Source organism: Trachymyrmex septentrionalis, unplaced genomic scaffold (genome assembly GCF_001594115.1).
Source record: "Trachymyrmex septentrionalis isolate Tsep2-gDNA-1 unplaced genomic scaffold, Tsep1.0 scaffold78, whole genome shotgun sequence".
NCBI classification, from domain to species: Eukaryota; Metazoa; Arthropoda; class Insecta; order Hymenoptera; family Formicidae; genus Trachymyrmex; species Trachymyrmex septentrionalis.
The window spans coordinates 674451-685694 of record NW_017305967.1 but is presented as its reverse complement, the minus strand read 5'-3'; the positions used below and the strand labels follow the sequence as shown (position 1 = coordinate 685694).

At 42.4% G+C, this 11244-nt stretch overlaps 1 protein-coding gene across 1 annotated transcript in view; it reads left to right on the top strand.

Moving 5' to 3' along the window:
• The first annotated feature begins 3491 nt into the window (after nucleotides 1–3491).
• The window catches only part of LOC108754176 (disks large homolog 5), a 10192-nt gene continuing 2439 nt past the window's right edge, over nucleotides 3492–11244 (top strand). The window contains exons 1-9 of the mRNA XM_018496298.1: nucleotides 3492–3616; nucleotides 4512–4908; nucleotides 5686–5703; nucleotides 6055–6202; nucleotides 6382–6778; nucleotides 6879–7298; nucleotides 7846–8907; nucleotides 9072–9696; nucleotides 9856–11139. Coding sequence (XP_018351800.1) covers nucleotides 4866–4908; nucleotides 5686–5703; nucleotides 6055–6202; nucleotides 6382–6778; nucleotides 6879–7298; nucleotides 7846–8907; nucleotides 9072–9696; nucleotides 9856–11139 — 3997 coding nt within the window. The 5' untranslated portion in view covers nucleotides 3492–3616; nucleotides 4512–4865. The remainder of the gene's footprint in view (nucleotides 3617–4511; nucleotides 4909–5685; nucleotides 5704–6054; nucleotides 6203–6381; nucleotides 6779–6878; nucleotides 7299–7845; nucleotides 8908–9071; nucleotides 9697–9855; nucleotides 11140–11244) is intronic.

Sequence of the window (11244 nt, the reverse complement as noted above, 5' to 3'; positions counted from 1 at the left end):
TTCTATAAAATAATTACATAAAATTCTATAAAATAATTTTATAAAATAATCATTTTTAAATCATTGTCAATGAAATGATTTAAAAACGAGCAAAAAAAAGATTAATTTTACACAAGTAAAAAATAACATTTACCGCAATGTTGCTCCACCGATGCCCGATGTCTCTCCCAGACTTCCTCCTCCTCTCAGAATATGGTTGTCATCCTCTCGCACAGGACACTCGCGTACAACACTCGCGAATACACTATAATCGCGCGCGGACTTGAGTCCGATAACTTGAACGGCACTCCCGAAACGCGCGACGCGACGAACCGGCTGCGGTTCGTTTATTTTTCAGTAAATCGGCGACGAGGGTACGTTAGCTTCCCCATTGGATTTTTACACGAAGAGAATGATTTTACTCAATATCTAAAAATTTATCTCGATATATTCAGACATATCCGAAAATTTTTAGATTTAAGAAAAACCATTCTTTTCTGTGTAAATATCCGCTGGGTACTGAGCCCTCCCACCACGTCAAGGTGTACCCTTGAGAGGGAAGATAATCTGAAAAATGTAATATATAATTATTATCTATATTACTACGCAATTACTATGCAAATCGGTACACTTTTACGAATATCACGTCATTGCAAAATAAAGTCGAAGCAGATAAAAAACTGAATCTTTTATTTATACATAGATGATGCCTGTAATATATGATTAGAGTGAAATAGAGATATCTAGAATGAAATAGAGATTAATATAAAAGAGAAATGTTTCTTTCATTACCGATAAATAGTTCCAAAGTTGCGGTTAATTTTTAAACGGATCGTGATAATGAAAAATACATAAAAACAAAAAATTATTGCATGAAAGTATTCATATATTAACGTTCCTTTTTTATAACTCGTGCGATACAGACAAGTAGCCGTGTCGCGTGCCGCTTTTCTTCACATTTTTTTTGAAACGAAAAATCGGAAAAAATATAATACGAAACGTTATATTATATGAATATTCACATAATACGATAATATTGCTAGTGTGATAAATTATTCATAAAGTTTTGTATTATATTTTTCACGATTATGTTTCAAAAAGGAATGTAAAGAAGAGCGGCATGCGAAACACGTCTACCTGCCTGTACGAGCTTTGGTAAGAAAATAACTGTGCCGTACTACGCGTAAACATGACGCGCCGCTCCGTGCCACCCTGTGCCATCCCCATCCCAAGGTCGCGCGCCGATCGTCTAACTGTCGAAATATCAACATCATTTTCCTGGAATTTTGTCGTTAACAAGATTCCAGGAAAATGATTGAGCGTATTACAAGATTAATAAAATAATCTACTCGTTTTAATATATATTCTTCGATGAATATTATACGATTTTTGTTTTATTTTTTGTATTCGTTACGCACACAACTATATCTTGGGCCGGTATTCATAGTCAGAGTTTATATTCAAGACTGTCTTAAAAAGTCACGAATCAAAGGACCGTATTAACGTCTTAAGACATTACTTAAGGCAGTCTTGAAATAAGAACGGACTACGAATACCGCCCTTAGATATCTCTAATTTATATATCCGTAAATATATAATATAAATTCTGTTTATATCAATTATTAAATTTAGTCGAAATTGTTTTATATATAATTTAAAAAATGTTTGCGTTTATCTTTATTTAAAAACGTATAATTTATTATTAATCTTTATTTATATGTAAATGATCAAAGAGAATAAAGATTGAGATATAACTCTTAATACACACCTTAGTTTTGAGCAACATTACTACATTAGGGCAGCCTTAAGCAATTAATTATCAATTCGCGTTCGTGAATATCTAATTTTCGTAGATTAATGCGCGACACCCGTAGCGACCGTGTCACGCGTCCGTCTCCCTCAGCGGGCGCCAAGCGAATGCCGAAGTGATGACGTAGCGACATAGGCACGCTCCCCATCGCTTTTCGCCGCGCGAGCCTCCCCCCCGCTTCTCGCCGCGCGTCCCTTCCCTTGGTTTTTTCCGCGCGACACGTTTCCCCTCGCTTTTCGTTTGTTTAGATTACACCCGATTATCGCGTATGAAAAATATTCAACGGTTTATTCAATTATTTGTATTTTACATGATTTTGACAAACGGGTATCGCCGTACATTTCGCGTTTTGCTTTGTGGCATCTCTGGTATTAGTTTAATCCTATATTATAATACTTCCGCGATTCTTTTAAACATAATTGATAATTATTCGCGTGTGAGATATTTTTGATATTCCAACATTATATCTCAATCTTCATTATATTTTTAAATAATTCATGCTAAAGGTTATTAATATTCTATAGATCCTTTTATAAGATATATGCAAATTTTCTTAATATCGTGAAACAATTTGTGCTAAATACAGCTTTGGCTAAAAGCACTAAATATCTTGTTAAGCATTATTTAATTTTTCAGTTAATAAATTAATTTAAGACACTACTATTACTGCAAATTATTCTGTATTTCAAAAATTTTTTTAAACTTATGTATAATGTCGATTATGACTCGGTAAAATAACTTACGAATTATTTAAAATAAAAAATATAAAATAAGTTCCAGAAACTTATTTAGAATACAGAATCGTAGGAATCTGTAAAAAACAGATACAACTTGTTTAAAATAAAAAATCTAAAATAGATTTGATATCGGTATAAATCGGATTAAGGGAAACTTATTTATATTAAAACAAATAAAAAATAAGTCAGCAGTGTAGTTATTTAAAATAATAAATACTAAATAACTCTTTTATAATTTTTATTTAAAATATTGTATTTTAAATAACGCTAAAGGCTGTCATGCCCCCCCTCTCTCTCGCTCTCTTTCTCGTTCTCTAGCTCTCTCTCTCTCTCTCTCTCTCTCGTTCTCTAGCTCTCTCTCTCTCTCTCTCTCTCTCTCTCTCTCTCTCTCTCTCTCTCATTAGATTTTTCTCTATTTCGATACTACTTACACAATGTTACCAATCCGTAGAAAATTAAATTGTGGCGTCTAGAGATTTTCGTTGCTACCAACATTATCCCCTCTTTTTTTTTATGGAAACTGACTTGACTGTCGAAGCATGCTTCTAAAATCGGTTTCACACTCAATTGCAAATGAGTGCTTTCCATTTGATGATACAAGTCAATCCAAGTCGACACAAGCGTCCTTCTATCCTTCTTGACATTTAAAAAATGACAAAGATAGAACAACACCTGTGTCATCAAATGGAAAGCATCCAATGGATTGCAAATTGTCGACGAGTCCAGCAGAATTCTCCAATGATATTTGAGAATTCAACTGGACGTTCCCAGTTCTGTTCAATTCTATCAGTGCGCATGCGCCAACGTACGGCTCTCTCCTCAACGACAATCGCGGATTTGCGGCGCGCGTACGCAGTGAACTTGTCGACTTCCGCGAGAGTTGGTTGTTGCTCGATAGCGGTGGCTCTGTGACGGACCACAGTCGACTGTGTCTGCCACAGTCGACGTTCGCCGTTCATGCTGTGTGTTGTGTTTATCGACACGGGGGATTAATTAGTGATATACGCGTCGGAAAGGCATATGCGCGCGCGCGCGCGCGCGCAGCCAGACGAGCCAAAATGGCTAATTGTCAGACTGGTTGGTGCAGCAGGTGAGCGAGCAGACTATGTGATTTCTCGTCCTGTGCTTACGCATCGTCTTCGTCGTCGTCGTCGTCGTCGTCGTTGTCGTCGTTGTCGTGAGCGAGCAGGAACGGCCCGAGAATGCGCACGGCAGCGGCCAAAGACAAGTTTTGAAATTCGTCATCAAGATTCACCGTCGTCATCGACGTGATTACCGTCGATCATCAGATCAGATTGTTTTTGAGATTTCTCTCCTCTTCGCGTCGATGATACTAGCGATCCCCTTCCCAACCTTCCCCCCCCCCCCCTCTGTAGTGCCTGCTAACGATGACTTCGGCGAACGCGGAGTATTTTCACAAACGTCAGACTCACCGAGTCAGGAGTGTTGACGGAGGGAAGAAAAGGAAAGACAACGAGCGGCGAGTTCGGAGAATCGAAATCGCACGTGAATCCATCGCGATGAGGGCACGCTGAGATAAATTTATTACGCGTTGAGAAACACGCGTTATCCCTCCCTCCCCCGCGACGTGCGTGTCGGTCGGTCGGTCAGCTTAGTCGCGGATCCTCTACCGTCCTTCTCTCTCACCCTCGCCCTTCCCCTTCCTTCCTCGCTCCCACGTTCTCCCTGCTGCGTGCACTCGCTCCAACTCGCTCGCACGGAAGTGCACGGGAGAGAAGTGATGCATAGAAAATCTCTTGGATGGTACGCGCGACACGTGTCTGTGTATTGGGGATATAGACGTCGACGGCGACGACAGGTCGAGGCGGTGGCGGAGGAACAGGAGGAGGTGTGCACACATACACATACACGCGCATCGGAGTAACGTTTATGCGCGCGCGCGCGTTGTCAGATGCAATATTTATCTCCCCTGATAGTATTTTTTCCCGATAATACACGGCCCTGATATATATACACTGTTGCAGCGTGACGGCGACGTGACACATATACATGCGCGCGCGAGCGCTCGCTCACACAAACACACACAAACGAGCATGTACAGTGGCCATAATGTCATCCCGAAGGCTGCTTCTTAGTAATTTACAAAGGGTTCGCTCTTCCGTGAAGTACGGGTAGTGTACGGCACGCTTTTCCAGGCGATATCTGCCGCTTCGGACTTTGCTGTTGGCGTGTGAGGACAGGTGCCTGTGCTGGTAGACGGCAGTCACACACACCCACACACATACGAATATAGGGTGCTCGCTCTGTGTGTGTGTGTGTCTCTCTTTCTCTCCGTCTCTTTTCTTCTTGCGGTGCCCTGAGACTCACCACTGAGCAGCATGGCTTCTGGTGCATCCTCCTTGGACAGTGCTGGGAGCAGCGGTGAGTGACAGTTTTTATTTTCAACTCCTTTTTGTGCGGAGAGAACGGGCCGTACGCTCGATAACGTCTCTCTCCACTGTATATGTACGGCTAACGTCAGCGCGTCATTGTATTTTTAATTGCGACGTCAGGACGATACGTCGTCGTCCTCGACATCGTCGCAGAAATATTTTTATCGGAGAATTAAACTCCGCAGCGCGTTTGAGAAGTCTCCTTAGGATGAAATGTAGGTCTCGAAGAGAATATTTGTTTCAGAGCCCAGAATTAGATATTACATTTCAATCGTGATTCTTATTTATTTTCATGAGTTGAGATATAATTTCGCAAGGTAATTGTTTCTGTAGAATAGTACAGAATAATTATTTTTGCGTTAAATAAAATAGCGTTCTCGGTAAATAAAATATTAAAAAACAAATATGTAGATTTGAAAGGGACACGATAGATATCTTGTTATACTGAAGTTGTAATAATGAAATATCGTTGATAATTTTATTAGCTGAGGAAAACAATGAGTCAAACTATGCTTACATGCGTGACCTAGAGTTTCTTTCCTGGTGAAAGCTAGCGAGACCTCTGATTATGTTGTTCCTTCTACTGTAACAAGCATATCAGACTTTTAAATTTTATTGTGAAATTTAACACACTATTCGGGGTAGTATTCATACTTTTACTTATTTTATTCGTTCTTTTTCTTTATTTATGTTTCTCTATGTTCCTTTATGCGTGATTAGTATTTACATCTTGAAGTAATACAGGTGTTTATAATTAATTTTCCAGATGGTGCACTTAACATGGGTAAGAGTTATTTTTAAACAAGTGTTACAAAAATACATGTGCATATATGTATAGACCGTCAATATACGTCACATTTTTAATAGAATCTCTATGTGATACCTCTTGTCGCATTTTTAGTATTTCTGTATAATGCTTGAGAACAATTAAATCTGTTTATATCCACCAATGTAGTATGCGCAACATACTTTTTTTTCTTTGAAATGTGTTTTCCGTATATTTAATTTATCACAAATTACATAAAATCAAACATGTTCCATTTTCACACGTACATTTTACATTTTATATTAAGTTACATCGATTATTTCCCTGATATGTTTGCTATTGGAATTGACACTTGTGGCATAAAACCAGAGGGGGATAGTGGAAGTTATGGCAGTGTTGGAAGCCCAGTTGGTGGCCCCGAATGTCGTAGCGACTATGACGGTTTGCAGGCTCAATGTGATCAGGCGATGCATCAGCTTCAGCTACTTAGGCATAAGCACTCCGATACCATAAGACGGTTTGTTTTGATTTTGTTTTATCTTTGTCTTGCTTTTCGCATCTATCTCTCTTTTTTTCTTTATATCCCTTTCTCGTCACTTTGTTTATTTTAACATACTTTCAATTATGTATGTACATATTTACACATCTCACAGTTTTTTTTCATATGCTTGATGCTTAAAAACTTGGCACTTTCAGGCTAATAATTATAAGGGCTTGTAAACAGAAGTCTATAATATACAGGTGTGAGATTACTATGAAAGAATTGGAGTATTATCGGGGGCAACATATAGCAGTCATGAATCAACTAGAAGCCACATCGCAAGAAAGCTCTTCGTTACGAGCAAAATATGGTGATCTGGCAAACGACAAGCAACGATTGGACCGGGAGGTCCAGTCACTGCAGAAAGAACTTTCAGAATTGCAGCGCATGCAGAACCAAGAGGTACTCGTCGCCGATGCTACGGGCAACGATGCTATGAATCAGCACTATCTCTCCGCGTTACGAAAATACGAAGCTGTTAAGGACGAATACGATTCCCTCAGGAAACGGTACGACGACCTTATTGCGTCTCATTCTTCCGCCGTTAATAAGGCAAGTAGTCGATAGGCGTTATTCCTATATGCAATGTTGACGCGCATATTTTTCTGCGCAATGAAAACTTATGCAAAAATTACTCGTGTGATCAATACAGCTAGAGTTATCGCAAGAGGAAGCAAAGAGATTAAAGAAGCAGTACGACAGCGTTCTAGAGGAACGTAACAGCGCACTCCGCGAGCGCAACGGTTTGAAACAGCAGTGTACCGCCGCGATTCGTCAGTGGGACATTGCATTAAGAGAGAGAAACGAGTATCGTGAAGCACTCGCAAAGGTACAGCAACAGCACGAGGAAGCGGTCAAGGAGATCAATCAGGCGATGATGCTGCGTATGAAGGCCAGCAAGGATATGAAACGTCTCACAGAAGAACGAAATGCCGCCCTGCAGGAATACAGCTTGATCATGGGAGAACGAGACACGGTACACAAGGAAATTGAGAAGTTAGGTGACGATCTCACGCAAGCGTACACAAAAGTCACGCATTTGGAAACGCAGAATAAGCAGCTTGTTGAGGAGGTAATGAACCGAATAATCGAGTAAGAAAAATAATAAATATTATTTATTTTTATTCTCGGTATAATGTACTTGTTTCATTCTGTCTTTGATCGTAATAACTAAATACGTACAATAACATTTCAATAGTATCGACAATAACATACTCTTCCGATGCATAGAAGCATTTAGTTCGTGTCACGAACGATTGCGAAACGAGATCGTGTGAAGCAAATTATTACAAGGTTGGAAACTTTCAGTTTACGTCTGACAGTTACGATTATCAATACGCTTTTGTCTTCAGTTGAGTCTGTCGCTGTCGATACTTATATATAAGTTATATATAAGTTAATACTACATTTAACGTTAGTACTAAAAGAGAAGTGTCAAGATTAAAGATAATAGTTATAACTATTGCATGCATCACACGTGTTTATTTTCCAAAGGTAACAACCTTATTCTTGCTAAAGTCATTAGAAATCGCCGATATTATCTGTGCAATTTTGAATTGAAATAAATTATTATTATACTGTTGATACAATTTGTTACATCGGTGCCGTTTTGTTTGCAGAAGAAAACATTATCTTATCAAATCGAGACTCTAAAGAGAGAGATCTCTTCCGCTTTGCAAGACAGAGACGACACCCTGAAGCTATGCAATGAATTACGGCAGAAATTCGGTGATTACTCCGAAGGTTCTAGCAGGGACTATAAGCATCGTTTAGAATTGAACTCGCTCAGTCACGAACGCGACAGTGTCAGCAAGGAGGCCGAAAAGGAGACTAACACGAGAGATTACGCGACGCGAGACAAACAACGCATGGATAACTTGGAGCAAGCTAATTTGGAGTTGGATAAACTCAGGAAATCCGTGGATACTCTTCAAGCGGAGCTGGAGGAGGCCGTTCAAGAAGCCGAGGTGTCTAAAAGAAGGAGAGATTGGGCCTTCAGCGAGCGCGACAAGATAGTGTTGGAACGTGAAAGCATAAGAACTCTATGTGATAGATTACGGAAGGAGCGCGATCGCGCGGTCTCTGAATTGGCCGGTGCCCTACGCGACTCCGACGATATTAAGAAGCAACGAAACGAAGCGTCGAAGGAATTGAAGGATCTGAAGGAGAAAATCGAGTTTGGCGACCATGCATTGCGAACTAGTCAGTTGGCGCAGATTGATGATAGTAACGACTGGGATATGATTCCAATTCACGTCGAACCCGGTAGAATTTGCTTGGATTCAGATCGTGGTGACTTGGGACTAATCCTCGTCGGCGGCCGCGACAGCCCGTATTATCCGAACGATACTGGGGTCTACGTCGCGCAGGTGACACAAGGTAGCGCTCTCGATGGTAAACTACGGGTGAACGATTGTATTGTGCGAGTGAATAATGTTGATTGCACGTCTGTGTCGACCCGTGTGATCTTAGAAACTCTGCGCTCGTCCACCGTGAATCCGGCAACATTAATCGTAAAGCGGCGACGAATAACCAGGCGATCATTGAGAACTACACAGTTATCGGTCGGCACAGTGCCACATGGTATTACTTTAGAACTTGGCATCTACATTTCGAAAATATCACCTGGGAGCTTGGCTGCTAAAGATGGAAATCTTGCTGTGGGAGACAGGGTATTAAACGTAAGTTATATGAAACACTTTATCACATTATTTATAATTTATATATGGTAGATTAATAAATACTTGTTATATAACGTACATGACAAATGTACGTCATAAATGGCTTTTTTTTTAAGTTAAACATTTTATTTAACATTGTATTTACTTTCTATATTTATTTTCAGATTAATAGTAAATCCATGGACACTATAACTACAGCGCATGAAGCGATGGCTATTCTAAACGATGATACTGTAGATGTACTAACCATCACGACATTGAAAGGTATTCCGGTACCCTCCGCCGCCAGCTCGGAGACGGTGGCGATAGACGGCAGTTTTGTTGCGGAGAAACAAAAGATGGTAAATAGCTGTTCGCAAACTGAGCAGGAGAGAATGATGCTGAAAGCCTCATCAGATGACTACGAGAGACGATATCTGTCAACGAATTTCGCTGACCGTAATGTCTACAAGGCTGCAAAATCTGTGAGCGGCGAGAAATCGAGCGGAATCAGCAATGCTTGGGACAACTTTAGAGAAAAGATTGACATAGTGCGTGGTCGCAAACACAGCAAGGAGCGCGACGATAGCAAGAAGAAGGGCCATCGCAACTCTAGTCCGAATACATTTGAGCAGGAGCAGGACGCGATAGCGGAACTGGATTCGGTGATCGACAGCTACCACAAGAAGGCGAGCAACAGCAACAACGGCGTGTTGAAGCGCAGCAAGCGCCGTGGCACTGAGAAGATTGAGAAGAACGGCGGCACATGGCCGAAGGCGCGTGGCGGACCCCTCATACAAAATGGGACCGGTACTATATTGCACCCGCGCAAATCGAAAGAACGTTTCCCTCTCAGTGTACTCCTGCATCCACCAAAATACGATAATTATAATTATAATCGTATCTCCAACCCCATCCCCCTGACCAATTTTTCCAATGTCAATAATCGTCATACCGTTTACAAAGCAGTGGAGACCCCGCTACCGAGCTTCAAGACCGGACAGCTCTTTAACCAGAAGCCGTCGTTCACGCCGGCGGTGCAGTTCAAGGACATCCCGATCGACGGTGGCAAGAAGCCGCCGTCGACGGAGTTCGAGAGCAGCACGTCGGAGACCGGGCGACTTGGCTCCGCGCTGGCGCCATCCGAGACTAGCATCGATTTTTCGGTCAAGTCCGGCGGTGCCGGCCGCGACGTCGACTCGTACTTCGCGAACAAACGGCCGCAAAAGTACACGACCGGCAGCAGTAGCGATACGCAGGTGACCACGGATACACTACAGCATAATCGCGTTCACTCGCAGCTCTATTCATCGGGCATTGGTGGTTCGTCTACGTCTGCCGCGTCGACCACCAGCGGGCCGACGTCGCGACAGCAAATGGCACCTGGTAACTTTCCATTTCCCTCGCATCATCCGTACGCCGCGTCGTCGCACCTGCATCATCTGCATCCGCATCCCACTCAGCACCAGAATTCCTTGCCCTCACGTTATCCCTCGCCACCGTCGCTGCCGTCCGCGCAATCAGGCGAGTCCATAGGCCTGCCTGATGCACGTACCTACTGTTTCGAGCCCCCGTATAGCCCCGGACCTTCGCAGACGACCCCGACCACTTTCGGCCATCTGCACACGCCCTCCGTAGAACTGCACTATCATAAGCCACGTGCACTTCCGCTCGGTATACCCTGCGACACGTCTATCTACGGGCATGGATATGAAGGTGGCACATTGCCAGGCCGGAAGGAAGACCAGCGCATCCGTATACCGTCCAACACCAGTGTCACGTCCAAGAGTAGTGTTGGCAAATTGTCTACTGGCAGCATAGAAAGAACTTCCGAGCGTGGCAGCCCGATGCCGACATTTCACGTAGAAGTGTTGAGCCCAGGCACCGGCAGCACTAGCGGGATTGGAAGCAGCGGTGGTACTGTGAGAGGAAACAGTAGCAGCAACAAGCGCGCCAGTATGCCAGATTATTGTTACTCGCAACCACGGCCAGCACCCGGAGAACTGCGCAGGGTCCATATAGACAAGTCCGTGGAGCCGCTGGGAATTCAAATCTCGTGTCTGGAGAGTGGTGGTGTGTTCGTCTCCACCGTATATGAGCACAGCCTGGCATCGCAAGTCGGCTTACAAATTGGTGATCAGTTGTTGGAGGTTTGCGGTATAAATATGCGAAGTGCGACCTATCAACTGGCTGCTAATGTTCTACGTCAGTGTGGTAATTCGATTACAATGCTGGTGCAATACAGCCCGGATAGTAAGTAAAATCTTTTTGCACAAAAATAATGCAGTTTTTGAAAACGCACTTTCGTAACGCGATCTGTAGCATGTTCTTTATTCAAGTAGCATGATTTAACGCTCT